Source organism: Musa acuminata, chromosome BXJ1-11 (assembly GCF_036884655.1).
Source record: "Musa acuminata AAA Group cultivar baxijiao chromosome BXJ1-11, Cavendish_Baxijiao_AAA, whole genome shotgun sequence".
Classification (NCBI taxonomy): domain Eukaryota; kingdom Viridiplantae; phylum Streptophyta; class Magnoliopsida; order Zingiberales; family Musaceae; genus Musa; species Musa acuminata.
The window spans coordinates 25,121,400-25,138,024 of record NC_088337.1 but is presented as its reverse complement, the minus strand read 5'-3'; the positions used below and the strand labels follow the sequence as shown (position 1 = coordinate 25,138,024).

General features: G+C 39.1%; 2 protein-coding genes across 2 annotated transcripts in view; both read left to right on the top strand.

Annotated features, from left to right (window-relative positions):
* Nucleotides 1-8,820, top strand: part of LOC135597354 (protein MOR1-like) — a 34,871-nt gene extending 26,051 nt beyond the window's left edge. Inside the window, exons 43-54 of the mRNA XM_065090189.1 lie at nt 92-215; nt 5,923-6,045; nt 6,127-6,204; nt 6,281-6,439; nt 6,520-6,678; nt 6,774-6,871; nt 6,957-7,113; nt 7,201-7,317; nt 7,464-7,559; nt 7,661-7,732; nt 7,814-8,087; nt 8,250-8,820. Coding sequence (XP_064946261.1) covers nt 92-215; nt 5,923-6,045; nt 6,127-6,204; nt 6,281-6,439; nt 6,520-6,678; nt 6,774-6,871; nt 6,957-7,113; nt 7,201-7,317; nt 7,464-7,559; nt 7,661-7,732; nt 7,814-8,087; nt 8,250-8,506 — 1,714 coding nt within the window. The 3' untranslated portion in view covers nt 8,507-8,820. The remainder of the gene's footprint in view (nt 1-91; nt 216-5,922; nt 6,046-6,126; nt 6,205-6,280; nt 6,440-6,519; nt 6,679-6,773; nt 6,872-6,956; nt 7,114-7,200; nt 7,318-7,463; nt 7,560-7,660; nt 7,733-7,813; nt 8,088-8,249) is intronic.
* Nucleotides 8,821-9,882: 1,062 nt separating this feature from the next.
* On the top strand, nt 9,883-16,325 carry LOC135597353 (ribulose-phosphate 3-epimerase, cytoplasmic isoform). The gene is made up of 8 exons (XM_065090188.1): nt 9,883-10,193; nt 10,896-10,900; nt 13,965-14,027; nt 14,127-14,233; nt 14,311-14,408; nt 14,916-15,008; nt 15,088-15,129; nt 15,960-16,325. Exons 1-8 carry the CDS (start codon nt 10,077-10,079, stop codon nt 16,113-16,115), a joined length of 681 nt encoding a protein of 226 aa, XP_064946260.1. The 5' UTR covers nt 9,883-10,076; the 3' UTR covers nt 16,116-16,325.
* The last annotated feature ends 300 nt before the right edge of the window (nt 16,326-16,625 follow it).

Sequence of the window (16,625 nt, the reverse complement as noted above, 5' to 3'; positions counted from 1 at the left end):
TTCTGATAAGAACCACTCATATGTGTATGATACGACTTTGTTATTTATTCCTTTTTATCTGTTTTCTTGATAATGAACTGTTTATCGGTAGGGAAAATGATGTTTATGCTGACTCCGACGAAAGGCACATTTCAGCTCGACAATTTGCTACTGCACATGGTCTCACCGACTGGCTTAAAGCTCTTGATATCATTGCAATGGGTTCACCTGAACAGGTTCATTGTTTCTTGGATTTAACCACTACTTTAATAAGCATCATGGAGTAAATTGTCGGTCATGGTAATCTGAAAGAAACTTTATAACATTAGAGTTCTTGGGTTATTTGCCTCAGGTATCACATTGCTTCTCCATCCATCAACTTGCTTTTTCTACATATACTTTGGGTGTCATCAGACTTTCAGTTTTTACTTAATCAATACAAAGTTACTTTGTGTTCATCCCCTTCATTTTTCTAATGCCTTTCATTCTTCTTTTTGGCCTAGATCCGTCTCAGGTTGGCATTAGTGATAAGACCCTAAGGTCTTATCGTGGAAGAAAGGGGAGAAATGAAAGAAAAGGGGATGATCACTTTGAGAGGATCGGCCTCCTTGATCGCTTCGAGGGGATCGGCCTCCTAGGGTTTGTCATAACAAACTGAAATAATATTTCATTAATTGATTGATTTAAAGAAAGGGTTACATCACTATTTATAGAGTTTCACCTAGAGTTCATCAGGACTTGGACTCATAATAATAATTAAATATTAAATAAACTTCTACCCGACTCTAACTGAACTAAACAGACTCAATAAACAACTGAACTAAACTGACTCAATAAACATTATTCAAAAGCTTAGAAAAAGGGTCATAACAATTCCTCCCTCTTCAAATCAGCCTTGTACTCAAGGCTGAGCAGCATCAAACTCGAGGAGCTTCTTTTTTAGCACTTCAGTCATAGGCTATCTGCAACGCATCACAATCTATTGATCAAGTAAGTATGGTCTCCACTTTTTGATAGTGTAAGTAACAAGTCGATCTTTCAGTGTAGTAATCGTTGCAAGAAACTCCTGGCCTTGTATAATCAATATTATCTTTGAACATTTACTATCACAAGTTAAAATCCGTCCATCAACGATCTTTACTTCGAATTTGCCACAGCCTTCAATGTGATAAGCTAATCGGGCTACAACTTTCCTGTCCATAAAATTATTAGTGTTACCAGTATCAATCAAAACTATAACAGGCTGATGTTTTAGAGTTCCGCCAACTTCCATAGTTTGCGGGTTAGAGTAGTTGGCTAATGCATGTATTGTATGTATGGTAGGTCCAACATCTTCATTAGAATTTATACCTTCATGATCGGAGTCCACATTTTTAGTTTTCGGTTCCTCTCCAATTGGTTCAATCATCAGAAGTTACCCTTGTTTACATCAGTGCTCCATACTCCACTTTTCATCATAGTACAAACCCCTTGCTGATCTTTCCTTGCTAATTTTTTTCTCATGTAGATGTGCAAATGAGATCGCAGCTATCATAGTGCGGGGTTGACGAGCCTTAACTTCACACCGGATCTCTGGAATAAGCCTTTCAATAAATGTACCCAGAAGTTGTCGGTCCGACCAATGTCTAGCTTGATTTGACAATCTTTCAAACCTACTATGATATTCCAGCACTGTAGAAGTCTGACGAATTTTGGCGAGTTGACAATCAACATTCTCATATTTGGATATGCCAAAGCGAACAAAAAGCCCTCTTTTGAACTGCTCCCACGAAGGAACTTCGTGGAAAGTTTCATACCAATCGTACCACTGGATTGCATCTCCATCGAGCTGGATTGAGGCCACTTCTACCTTAGATTCTTTTGGGGTTCTGTGAAATCGAAAAAAAATTTCTGCCTTAGAGATCCAACTAGTCGGATTCCCATCTTCCCATCTCGGAAATTCTACCTTCATGTGTGAGTAGTTTGTGTCACAATCTTGGGGTCCTTTTTTTGTATTTTCAGATCTGTGCAACGTAGAACTTGAGCCCCCATTTTGTTGAAATTTGTTGAGGCTCTCCAATAGGCTCTTTTTGAAATCATTAAGTGTTTCTTGCTGTCGATTCTCAATTCTGATTTTCAATGCTTCCATTTGTGCTTTCACTGAGTTATCGGTGGCTATTGTGTAAGATTGCAAATCTGTAATCTTAACTCCTGTTTTTGATGTCGGTTAAGGGTATCAACACTGTCGATGCGAAGTTGCCGAGGAGGTGGACGCCGAGGGCAGTGTTGCGGTCGCTGCGTTGGAGGAAGAGTTGCTGCCTTGTTTTTGTTGCTGCGTGGGGTGAGAGCACCGAGGGCTGGAAGGCGACTGCGTCGGTGTGGCTGCAGTTGCTGTGACCCAAGGGGGTGATCACCGAGCAACCGGGTTGAGGCTGCGGTGATGGAAACCTGTAGTGACGGTTGCGGCCCAAGGGAAGGCAGCGACGATGGTGTGGTTGGGGGCAGCGCCGCCAAGGGCTCGCCGCTGTGGTGGCTGTGACGGTGCGGATGGGAGGCAACGATGCTTGTTACAGTCGCTGTGTGGAGGGATCGCTGCTATTGAGGGCTGGGAGGCAGCGATAGTGGTGTGGCTGGGGGTAGTGCCGCTGTGGTGGCTGTGACGGCGCGGATGGAAGGCAGCGTTGCTCTATCTCTGGCGCACTGTAGAAGGAGGCGCTGGTGACGTCGAGGGATCACGTGCAGTTGAGGAAATGGCTGCGATGGTCGTGGTTGCCTTGTTTTGATCGCCACGTGAAGGGATGGTCGAGCGATTGCGGTTGTGACCCAAGGGGGGGCAGCGATGGTGGCGCAGTTAGGGCAGCGTCGCCGACGGTAGAAGTGACGAGGGGGTGGTCCGCTGGTTGCGAAGTAGCGGTCATGGCCCTTCTCGCTCGAGCGAGATGGGGCAGCGAGGGGGCGAAGGTCGCTGGTCGGGGAGCAGCGGCAGCGGTGGTAGAGCGGCCAGGAAGCAACGACGGTGGTGGAGGAGTTGCCTTCAGCGGTGGTGGGGAAGAAGGGAAGCAGCGGTGCGGCGGGCTGAAGCAGGGGTGCGGGCTGCCGGGAAGCAGGGGCGGCAGTGCTGGAGAGGGGAAGAATGGTGGCCGAGGAGCAGCGGTGACGGTGGTCGAGCGACCGGGAAGCAGTGGCGGCAGTGGAGAAGGAGAAGGAGGCAGCGAGGGCCACGGCTACGATCGACAAGGGGCTGTGGCAACCGGCGGTTGTGACCAAAGGGGGGGCTGCCACGATGGCGGACTAGGGAAGCGTCGCCGATGGTAGAAGCGACGATGGGGTGGTCCGCTGGCTGGGAAACGGCATCGGCGGTCCTTCTCGCTCGAGCGAGATGGGGAAGCGAGGAGGAGAGGTCGTTGGCCGGGTGGGGGCAGTGGCGGCGGTGGTGGCTGCTTGCTGGGCAACAACGGCGGCAGTGGTGGTCCCTCAACCGAGAAGCAGCGGCGGTAGTGATCGCTGACCGGAGAGCAGCGGCGGCGGGTGGGCTGGCCGGAAGCATGGGAAGCAGGGGTGCATGGTTGCGGCTTCTTCTTCCTCTCATCGTTTCCTCTTCTTTTTTTTACGATGAAGATAACTGCAGTGAGGGGCCAGAGGCGGCAGCGGTGGTGGTTGTTGGCTAGGCAACAACAACGATGATGGAGAAGGGGCAACGATGGTCGTTGGCCGGGATGCAGAGGTTCCTTCTCGATTGAGAAGGATCGACGTTCATGGTTGTCGGCTTCACCGTTCCTCCCACAAATTTCTCTCTTTTTTTTTTTTTTTTGATAGCTAAGACAACACTACAGCGAGAACGCCAAGAATCATCGCTCTGATACCAAATGATAAGACCCTAAGGTCTTATCGTGGAAAAAAGGGGAGAAATGGAAGAAAATGGGATGATCACTTTGAGGGGATCGGCCTCCTTGATCGCTTCGAGGGGATCGGCCTCCTTGGGTTTGTCATAACAAACTGGAATAATATTTCATTAATTGATTGATTTAAAGAAAGGGTTACATCACTATTTATAGAGTTCCACTTAGAGTCCACCAGGACTTGGACTCTTAATAATAATTAAATATTAAATAAATTTCTACCCGATTCTAATTGAACTAAACAGACTCAATAAATAACTGAACTAAACTGACTCAATAAACATTATTCAAAAGCTCAGAAAAAGGGTCCTAACAATTAGATCCAAAGTTTTGTCTGTGTAGAGAACTCTGATTTGATGGTGGGTCATTTGAAAACAAACCAGAAGAACATGAAAAAACTATACAGTGATAATGATAAAACTTTATGAAAAATAGCATAAAATATGAGAAAAATGAAGATATTATATGCGAAAATGATTCGTTTATCTTGATATTTCACAAGGTGTTTAACTTAAAAAGTATGAAATTAAAATATAAAAGAAAAACATCTAAAAACTATGAATAATGCATGAAGAACTAGTCATGCTGTAATTATCAAAAAATAAATACGACACATATCATACAAATATACTATCATATGTATTCTATGATAATATATGTATGAGGCAATACAAAGACAAATAAGGAAAACGATTATGTGAAGAGACCATGCTATGAATTTGAGACTAGAATTTGGATCCCACGATAGCCCTCTTATTATTACAATCATCCCTATACTTTTTTTCCTTTTCTTTTCACTCTATATCATATCCAACATACATGATTGTGGACAACAAACATTGCAACACTAATGAGAAAACAAATATGATTGTTTTAACAAATAGCAAATGCAATACTAGTGTCTCTTATTATGTTTCACAAAGGCGTGAGTTTCTTTTTATCATACTTTCGTCTATGCTTCCCTCTTGTTTTCCTTGCACTCATTTCACTTATCGACTCCTCTTTTTTTTTTTTTTTTTTTAGGTTGCTTTGCATGACTCGGGCTTGATAGGCTAACTAGCCTATCAACTTAGTTTGGTTCAATCATTGGCCAAAATGCTTAAGCTAAAATTGAAAGTAGTATACTCGTTAGACCCTTATAAGTCAATCTTAATCTTGCTCACTTTCGATATGGGACTAATTGGGATGCTACGATCTCTTCCACTCAAGAGCTTGACGTTCTCGTCAAGGTTCAACATAGCTCAGATCAAGCTCTAGCATGGTGCATGTGAGTCGTAGCCCAATGGTGGCTCTACGTAACGAGTCCTCTGACTTCATCCATGGGTAGTCCTTTCCTACTTGAGCCTCCTCACTATGCCTAAATATTAGGTCGGCTCTGATACCAAATGTCATGACTCGGGCCTGATGAGTTAATTGGTCTATTAACTTCATTTGACCCAATCACTAGCCAAAATGTTTAAGCTGAAGTTAATAGTAGAGCACTCATCAGACTCTTGTAAGTCAATTTTAATCTTGCTCACTTTCGATATGGGACTAATCAGGATGTTACACTGCTAAATTTGTAGAATTGGTCAATAACAACCAACTCTGATTGAGAATAACCAATTATAGCTGATATTGATCAGTTTTTGATCAAAAGGCTGATAAATCATCCAAAATTAGATTAGTCTTGGATGATGCTAAGGTGTATCTGCCAATTGGACTTCTATTTCAGCATAACTCATTTGTTGCATCTTGAGAAAGCATTTCCCCCACGTACTTGTTGAATTCACTTCTGTTCAGTTTACGTTACATTTGGAAGGTTATTTAGATATGTTTATTATATTATATTTTCAGTTTCTTGATAGTTTATTGGTTCTTTTATGGTTTAAGATACATTCTTTTACTTGAACACTGGAAAGAGTTATCAGATTGACTAAAATTGGGCATGCACAAGATGGGTTGGATCAGTTCTGTTCTTAAGAATAACATATGCTACTTCAAATGATGCATTTCGTTGTTGTCATATTATCTGAACCTACTATATTTTGGTGCTTTTTCTTAGATATTCTTTACTTTGTTGCAGTCAGTTGAAGGTATGAAAGTTATATGCCATGAGCTAACACAGGTCACAGGTGACCCTGACAGCGGTTCAATTGAAGATATCGCTAAAGATGCTGATAGATTGGTCTCCTGCTTGGCGACAATGGTATTTGAACCTGTTATTTGTTATCCTCAGCTACAGATGTTACTGTTTTTCTGCTCATATCTCCAAGGTCAACTTATGCAGGTTCCTAATACCTTTAACTTCAGCCTCTCTGGAGCTTCTTCAAGATCTTGTAAATATGTGCTTAATACACTTATGCAGGTGTTTATTTTTCAGTGAAAATTTTTATTTTGCTTTTCAGTCTTGAACAGAATTTACGAGAGCTAGTTTTCTGCAGGCCTTCCAGATCAAAAAACTTGCACATGCTGTGAAAGAGAATACACTAGACAACCTGATCACTGAACTTCTTCTTTGGCTTTTGGATGAAAGAGTGCCTCTGATGGATGATGGTAGCCAATTATTGAAAGCACTTAATGTTTTGATGCTCAAAATTCTGGTTGGTATTGTGTCTATTATACTTGTACTTTGTCTTTTATTTTCCACTCGTTATATCATTGAGTATCTTTATTTGAGCAGGATAATGCAGAAAGAACATCATCTTTTGTGGTGCTAATTAATCTATTGAAACCTTTGGACTCCTCGAGGTGCTCATCCCCTGTATCTTCTGAAGCACTCATTACCAGGAATCAGAAGTTCTCAGATCTAGTTGTTAAATGTTTAATTAAGCTGACCAAGGTAGCATTTTAACAATACTTTGAAGCTCATACATAGTCCACTGCTCTTTTTTTCGTTTTTCTTGTCTTTTGCTTCATCCAAGGTAGCCATTACAGGTTTTACAGAGCACAATTTACGAAGTTGATCTTGATCGTGTTCTTCAAAGCATTCATGTATACTTGCAAGAACTGGGAATGGAAGAGATACGGAGGAGGTATATTTATTGTTTACTTGTGAATTAAGAAATTTATCAGTTATTTTGCTATCATTATATACTGATCCAATCTAATGTTACACAGGGCTGGAGCTGATGACAAACCACTTCGGATGGTTAAAACTGTTCTGCATGAACTTGTGAAGCTCCGTGGTACAGCTATAAAGGGTCACCTTTCTATGGTACCTATAGATACAGAGCCTCAACCTATCATTCTTGCTTATATTGACCTAAATCTTCAGGTAAAGTTAACAAAGTCGAGAAGCTTGAACCAGAATCATGTTTATGTGATTAGAGCTAGACTGATATATGACATGTTACATGTTCAGACGCTTGCAGCTGCTAGAATGCTGACTCCATCTGGTCCCATGGGCCCAACAAATTGGGGTGATACTGCTTCAAACAGTCCAACTCATGCAACACATTCAGCAGATGCTCAACTGAAGGTGTTCACCTTTGGTGCTAATGACTTCAATTCTTCAATTTTTTGTTTTGTATTTTTTTTACTCTGCAAGCTACAACTTAATTGACTGTAGTCTGTTATGTGACTTAATGACTTTTGATTTTCTTTTTGTTTCTTAAATTGCAATAGCAAGAACTTGCTGCAGTATTTAAGAAAATTGGTGACAAGCAAACTTGTACCATCGGACTATATGAACTCTACCGTATTACTCAACTCTACCCCAAGGTAAATACTTTAGTTAGAATATTCTGATTTTCATATGTTCAGGAGTTTTGTAACTCTTGTTCTTGTGTTATATATGATGAAATTCTCTAGTTATTTTATAGGTAGATATATTTGCTCAGCTCCAAAATGCTAGTGAGGCTTTTAGAACCTATATTAGAGATGGATTGGCTCAGGTGAGTATTTTCTTTCTTTCCTGAAGAGTTCCATCCTAGCACTGTGAAATGTGTTTTATTGTTTTGTTATCGTTCCACCAGATGGAGAAGAATGCAGCTGCTGGAAGGACACCTTCTAGTCTTCCCATGTCGACTCCACCTCCCTTAGCAACTCTCCCATCTCCAAAGTTTGGAGCCCTATCTCCTGTACGCACAAAGTCAATTAGTGCAAAAAGTGAAAGCATGTACTCTAATGTTGCTGTTCCATATGCGGAAGATGATGCTGGTGGGACAACAGCAGCTTTGAGGGGTCAAACTGATCCATCAGAGTTTAGGTCTCACTTAGGAGATGATCGCATGGACCGATATCCAGCTGGTTCTCTCTCTCTCTCTCTCTCTCTCTCTCTCTCTCTCCTGTGTGTATATGTATGTGTGCATGCATGTGTGGGTGACTTGGTGCATGCATGAGCATGTGGCTATGTATTAAGTTGGTGAAATGACTAGTAACTATTGTTGTCTGGTTATGAAATCTTGCCAGCTCCTGCAGTAACAATGGGGACTCTGGATGCCATCAGAGAGCGGATGAAAAGCATTCAAGCTGCAGCCGCTGCTGGCAGCTTGGATGGTTCAGCCCGACCATTAGCACATATCAATAGTAATGTGCTTCATGGAGTTGATCATATTGATGGGGAAACCCTGGCCCAGATCAATGTTCTTCCAATGGATGAGAAGGCATTATCCGGATTGCAAGCACGAATGGAAAGGCTAAAAAGTGGATCCCTTGAAATGCTTTAGCTGACGGTGTCACACTATTACAGGTTATATAGACCAATGTAAACGACAACAGAGAGCTACACTTCCAGTTTTTTGGTGCACTAGATGGTGGGCTTGCGGAAATGTGGCCTGGTACAACCTGGTGCCATCTTTATGGTGATGGTACGTCAGGTGGTTATATTCATATATGAAATGATCGTACGTTTGTTGTTTATAGTATTTTTCATTGGTCCAATGTCACAGGGTGATTCTTTGACATGTCCATAATTTGTCTTGAAATCGTGTACATGCTAAAACTCGCTGAGTTCATTTGTTCAACCCACTATCCTTAGTTATTTTGCTGTTCTCGTGAATCACTGGTTTTCTTGTTTATGGGCAACTGAGTTTATTACGTTACATCAGTTATAGATTCCTTTTTTGTGGTTATTCCTTTTTTGTGGTTATTCGCCGGCCATCTGTTTATTGATATTGGTTTGCACAAGTTAAATTCTGAAGAAATTGTTCAGTATTGTCAGGCATATTATCGAGACCAGTGAGTTAGTTTAGACCAACCAGAGTTTCTTGCAACCATCACAAAACTATTGCTTAACATATATAGCCAATTTCTTTGTTTCTTTTTTTCTTCATTTTGCTATAACCATGGCGGTTTAGTTTCATCTAGTCATCAAAAGAACGAGTCCATGTGCTTTTGTTTATAGGAGTATCCACATATCATCCCATAAATTAGTTTTCTTCCCACCACCAGTTGTGATCAGGATCAGTTTGTATTTTAATTAAAATTTTCATCTTCATGATAATTATTCCAAGTTCAAGAGTGAAATAGCACTTCAGCAGTTAGGACCTAATCCTCCTTTCTTCGCACATCAAGTAATAATAAAATAACAAAAAAATCGTATCGTAAGTATCTTACTATCGTGAAGTATCTCCGCACATCAAGTAATAATAAAAAATAAATATCCGAATTGGATGTAGGTAAATATTCTTTTTAATATTCTTGTCTCTTTTTTTGTTGCTCTGATCTTAGATCAATCCCATGGGTCACATGTTAATCACCGTAGGGATGGCAACAAATTGAGTTATTTTTATATATTATTTTGCTCTCTCTCGCTTGTTTGAAATATATATATATATATATATATATATATATATATATATATATATATATATATATATATATATATATATATATATATATATATATATATATATATATATATGTTCGTTCATTCGAGGAGTTGATTGGATTCGGAAATGGGTTCGGTAAGATTGTTGGGTAATTTAATGTGTCTTTCTGACAAACTAACTTTTCCTTGAACCCGGTCAATGTGCCAGATTTGGGTCAGAGGATTTTGGAGGGCAAAGCCGCCGTCGGACCCAACTCGGTCGATCGAAACGCGGTCGTAGCGCCGTGTCGTGCATATCTTTTGCTCCGGGTCTCTCTCTCTCTCTTGCATTCTCGTCACCTAACACGATTGATTGCACGCAGTTGAAACACCAACCGCGGATCTCTTTTGCGGCAAAGAGAGAGAGAGAGAGAAGAGAGAGAGAGAGAGAGAGAAGAGGCAGACAGACCAGAGGAAAGAAAGTACCGATGGCGGTGGTGGCGAAGATTGCGCCGTCGATGCTGTCGTCGGACTTCGCGAATTTGGCGTCGGAGGCCGAGCGGATGCTGCGTTTCGGAGCCGATTGGCTTCACATGGACATCATGGTACGGGGTTCCCCGGTCTCGCTTCTCATCATCTTTGGTGCATATTGGTTTGCCTTCGCTTCTTGAGAATCTGGGATTCAAATTGATCCCTTGATTTGGGCTAGTTTGGGCCAACGCATCGGATTCGGCTGGCGATTGTCTCTAAGGAGTTGATTTTGGAGATCAGGTTGTGAAAGTTCATCTTTTGGTTGACTTGGTAGGGCAAACATTGGGTCTAGGTTCTACCACCGGATACTTGAACGAACCTTAGTATCCTTATCCCATTGTGGTTATCTTAGTTTACTGCCAAAAAGGCGCAACTACAACACGATATCTTTAGTGGTTCTTTAGGGTGTATGTCAAGACTTGAGTGTTAGATCTACTCCACCTACATTTATCAATAATTTCCATGTCATTATTAGTGTTATAGACTGGTTTTTTACGTCTGCCATCTAGTTGCTAGTAACCAACATGAGATGTCTTGTTGGCACGTGGAGTAAAGGCTTAGATTTTGATGCACTTAATTTTTAATTTATATTATTATGACTCTTGATTTTTCTTTCAATTATCTTCTAATAATCTTTCTACTCTATTTTGTTAATTGGTTTTTAGATTTCAAACTCTGTCCATCACATTCTAGATATGTTCTAATTCAGCAGCTTGAACATTTTGTGCCTTGTGGTATGCTTGATAAACTGATATAGACTTTTATGCTTTTTGCAGGATGGGTGAGTGATCTTTTTCTCAATGGTAAAAGTAGCATTGTGAATTTTGGCACCCAAAATGATATAGGAGCCTTCTGCATTAGGTTTTTGCTCATCAAACATTGCTATCTGATGCTTTAATTAGTTCTTAGTTATTATAGAAATCTCTCGTGAGATAGAACCTTAATAGTCTCCTACATTTGTTTCCTCTTCATTTTTCAAGATGACTTCCTTTAAAATTGAGAACATACCTCATCTGTGGGAGTTCCATGCATAAAGAGTAATTTTATGCCCAAAGGCATGTAAAGTGGAGGAGTCTACCAGATTTAATATATTGGTGGAAAACAAAACTTTTGACTATTTAAGAAACATGACCGATGCACAGGAAATAGTTCAACATACTTTTGTATATTGTCTGTGGTTCTTCATAAGTTTATAATTTGTTCTTTTATCTGATACACACAATACTAGAACATGTAGGAATTTGATTTAACTGACCATTAAAAAAGTTGCTGAATAAATAGTTGTTGGCTTTTTTGCCTCAAGTCCAGCCCAATTCTTCTGCTAAATGGATTCTAGTCTTGGATTCTTCTGCTAAACTGATAATGAGCCCCAATTATTTCATGACATTAATTCTTTGGATTCTTATTACTTTTTGATCTTTGACTGTTTTGCATTATTTTATTATCAATTTTCTGTTGCACTGATGAATACACAAAATGAGATATACCATGACAGATATACAATCAGATACAACCATTGGGTAGAGACACATTGCCCTAAAGAAAGAACAAGTTTTCTATAATTGGACACCATCATATTATGCTGTTCATTCCATCATAAATTCTGTACGCATATTTTCTATTGCATCTTCCAACAATTCATCTTCTTTTGTTAGATTGATAGTTCCTCTTCAGCAACTAGTCATCATTCTTCCTTTTGAAGCGAAAACTCACAAAGACCATCTCCTTTTTCACTTTTAATAAGGTAATCCAACTTAAGGTGTTGACACTTTGTTTGCAAACTAAGATATTAACTGCCTCTGTGGTTGTGACTTTTCAGTCCTATATAATTCAACTTCCCATCCATAACATATCCAAATATGCTTACTTAATACCTTCTTTTCTGAAACTAGGGTTTTCTTAAAAAGTGATTCACGAACCCACTTGAACTCCTGCATTAGTGATTGTTGTCCATAGACCTGATTGCATTACCCATATTTGATACCGATACATGATGTACAGTACATTTCTATATAATGTGACTGCCAGTGCTGCATATGTAGTCACCTTAGCTGACCAAACCTATTAGTTGACCAACCTCATCTAGTAGACTATAACATTAATGGACAATCTATTATGATGCTTAATCTACACATTAATAGTTTATATTAACATTATGTTGATTTGATTCACTTGTAGAGAACAATTGTTACCGCATGAGGCGTGATTTTTAAAAGTATGTTAGGGTATAAAATATTGCAATTGTTTTCTTTTTCTATGTTTTGGTTAGATATGTCTGATAGCATAATTCATGATAATTTATCATGACATGAATACGATGAATTTGAGAGAATGCAATGTAAGTTAATAAGTCCCACTTCTGATGTGGGACTAATCGAGGTGTTACAATTTCCCTCGCTCAAGAGCTTGATGTTCTCGTCTATTAGCTCATATCAAACTCTAGCATGGTTAGTCCATCCACATGTAGTCCTTTCCTACTGGAGCTCCCTTAACATACCCAAATATTAGGTCAGCTTTGATACCAAATGTCACGACCTGGGTCTGATGGGCTAATTGGCCTATCAATTTCGTTTAGCCCAAACTACTAATCAAAATGCTTAAGATGAAGTTGATAATAGTACACTCATCAAACCCTTATAAGTCAATCTTAATCTTGCCGACTTCCAATGTGGGACTAATCGGGGTGTTACAATCTCTCCCACGCAACTATTATGATATAACACGCTCATTAGTTCCACAATGAAAATGGGCAAGACTAAGATTGACTTATAAGGGACGGATGAATATACTACTATCAACTTCAGCTTTAAGTATTTTGCTCAGTGGTTTAGGCTAAACGAAGTTTGTAGGCCAGTTAGCCTAGTAGGCCTGGGTCGTGACATTTGGTGTTAGAGCCGATTTAGTATTTGGATATGGTGAGGGGGCTCGAGTAGGAAATGACTACTCGTGAATGGAGTTAGAAGGCTCATCACGGCGTGGAGCCACTACTGGGCTACGTCTCACATGCACTATGCTAGGGTTTGATCTGGGTTATGTTGGGTCTTGACAAGGACGTCAAGCCCTTGAATGAGAAAAATTATAACATCCTGATTAGTCCCACATAAAAAATGAGTAAGAATAAGAGTGGCTTATAAGAGTTTGATGAGTATACTACTATCAACTTTAGCTTAAGTATTTTGATTAGTGATTTAGGCCAAACGAAGTTGATAAACCAATTAGCCCATCAGCCTCAAGTCGTGACACTAACTTTCTGAACGTTTACTTGAAGTGCCATCCTTCATTCATCGTTTTTGACATTCCTTATCATCATTTATTATCAAGACACTTTGAAAGATACAAATTTCTAATAGTTATTGGTGTTTGACAAGCTAAATTTCATGGGTCTTGTGCATGAGAGTTGAGTCCCAATGTTGATATTTAGGCATGTGTACTAATTGTCCAACACTGTGACTTAGGTGAAGTTTCTTCATAAACTGAGCAGCAATAAGATTAGGTTTTCCAATTATGAGAAAAGGTTGCCAATCACAATTTAACAATCATAATACACATTAAAATTAGGTATTCTATTATTAAAAATTGCCAGGCCATGTGTTCCACATATTGGAACCAGGATGGCTATGCGCATAACATAGCTTAGGATTAGTTGCACAGAAATTAAGTGGAAGGACTCTCTCACACTTGTTTTGTTCAAGTATCTTGAGGCACAGCATGAGATGATAAGGCAGGTATATATTTCCTCGACCAGCTTATTTGATATTTGAGACATGCATTAGTATGCATCAGATTTTGTTACACCAGGCGAAAAGCTTATTCTTTCATACTATCTTTATTGCTCACCTTCACAGGCACTTTGTCCCCAACCTGACAATAGGAGCTCCAGTCATCGAGAGTTTACGAAAACACACCAAGTATGCTTACTTTTTTTACTTTCAAGCTTCTTGTATGCTTCAGTTTTATTATTATTGTTAGAAATATTTGCTGATGTAATGGCTTTCATCAATTCCCAGGGCATACTTAGACTGTCATCTTATGGTTACAAATCCATTGGATTATGTAGAGCCATTAGCAAAAGCTGGCGCTTCAGGCTTTACATTTCATGTTGAAGTGGCTAAAGGTGATATGAAAATTCATTTCTTTTAGCTGCAAATCAGTTTTTATCTGGGTTCAATTTCTTACACAATAATTCTGTAGACTATTGGCAAGATCTCGTCCACCAAATAAAGGTGAAGGGCATGCGGCCCGGTGTAGCTTTGAAGCCAGGAACTCCTGTCGAAGAAGTTTATCCATTGGCAAGTTCTCGTAACCAGGGTTTCTTAATCTCATAAATCTGTTTTTCCACAGTTGTCGATAGTTATATTTGCTACCTCTGTGGTTGGTTGTAGCTTACAAAGTCAATTGATACATGCATGTTTTAGTATATATTACACACCTTAATATATAATAAAGTCTATTGATACATTATACTGCTGTGTTAGTATATATAAGCACCTTAGTATGATGAATAATTAGTGTAGTTATGTTAAAATGTATGGCAAAAGAAAGAATTTCAAGATCTTATATACCGGGATGTCCTAGGAGTCAGATAGATATCAACCACATTAATTTGTATTTGATGGCTTAGGATTAATATTATGATAGAACCCACAAGTCTCACTTTTTCCGAATGATGTCGTTATCCCACTACGTGAATCATGAAGATGACCATCTGAAACTATGGTCTACTGTACATGTTTCCATGTATTGATTGGTTATAATGAAAGTAACGATAGCCATAGTTCTTTGTATGTGTTTTGTAGGTGGAAGGAGAAAATCCTGTGGAGATGGTCCTTGTCATGACAGTGGAACCTGGCTTTGGTGGTCAGAAATTCATGCCTGAAACGATGGATAAGGTCTATTTACTTTCTTTCTTTCATACTGTTATTAGTTATTGATTTCGTTGCATCCTGGTTGATCTTCTTGATTAATCAGGTGCGTGCATTGAGAAAGAAATACCCTTCCCTCGACATAGAGGTAAGACAGTCGTCAACATATTTTAGTAAGTGCATCATGATCTTTATCAACCATGCTTGATAATTTACTTTTTATCTCTTAGTAGTTTCTGGTGCCTTATTGGTTCTGAATAATTGTATCTTGGAGTAAGATGTATTTATCATCAGCATTACTAAACTTGCATCTTGGAACATCCATTATGGATTTATGATGCTTCATGCCTCAACCAGTATATTTCGGAGGTCAAAGCAATCATGTGTCAACTTAAGAATGATTTTTAACATTATGTGTGGATGGAATATGGCCAGAATGAGGAATGAGCATACATAATCAACCGAAAAAGTACAGTTAGTTCCAACTAGTTCTGTTTAATATATGTAGAAAAGGATACTACATGTTTCTTTCGAGACAACCTGAGCACAATTGACCTTAACACGATCTTATTTTATGATTGTCCATGTCATAGATTTAGTTAAAATAAGAAAATATTTACATGGAGTTAGAAATAACTTGTGTTGGTAATATATTCATCATTTTAACCAGTAACCCTAGTTGTAGCTGAGTCTAGTTTCAGTAAATTATGTTTTACCTGCTAGGTTCGATTGGTGGGGTGGAAAAGAGAGGATTTCCTAGAAACTTGTTCAACTCGCAGTCTGTTTTGAGGTTCCATTATAAGATAGGAAAGATGTTTATTTCTTAAGCTTGTCCGTAAGCAGGATCGAGCCGCGTTCTGTTGTCAATTTTCATGCTTGAGAAGCTTGTAATTTGTCATTAGTCACCTTCGTGGTATTTCAGTATGTCTCAGTCTTAATCCTTACAGCCTAGTTATATATATTTTGTTTGTACCAAAGGTGGATGGTGGCTTGGGTCCTTCAACCATTGATATGGCGGCTTCGGCAGGAGCAAACTGCATCGTAGCAGGGAGTTCAGTATTCGGAGCAAAAGAGCCAGCAAATGTCATATCTATTCTAAGGAAGAGTGTACGAGATGCTCAACAGAGCAGCTGAGAAACTTTGACCTCTCCAGTTATGCTTCTATTTCAGATATGATGGATCAATCATAATCAGTTGAAAAAGGAAAATAAGAGTCCATTGGGTATGCCTTTGATGTGAATCTGAGTATTTAGTTGGATTGTTGAAAAAGAAACAACAATTTTTCGATGTAATTTTGGTTTCTGCAGTACCAGTAAAGTCTTTTTCAGTGTTGGTAATGATCCATCCCTCTTTGTTTTTTCCTCTAATTTTGGTTTCTACAGTACCAAACTTTTTATGGACATTTTCGTTTTACGCACAAAAAACGTCCTAATTGAGTAAAACTGAAAAAGGAGGCAAATTGACAAAACTAAAGATTTTTTTTCAAATAATAAATGTTAATATTTAATCTTTGTTATTTATTCTTTATATATATATATATATATATTATATTTATAATTTTTTTGAGTTCCTTTTCTTTATATATATATATATATATATATATATATATAGAGAGAGAGAGAGAGAGAGAGAGAGAGAGAGAGA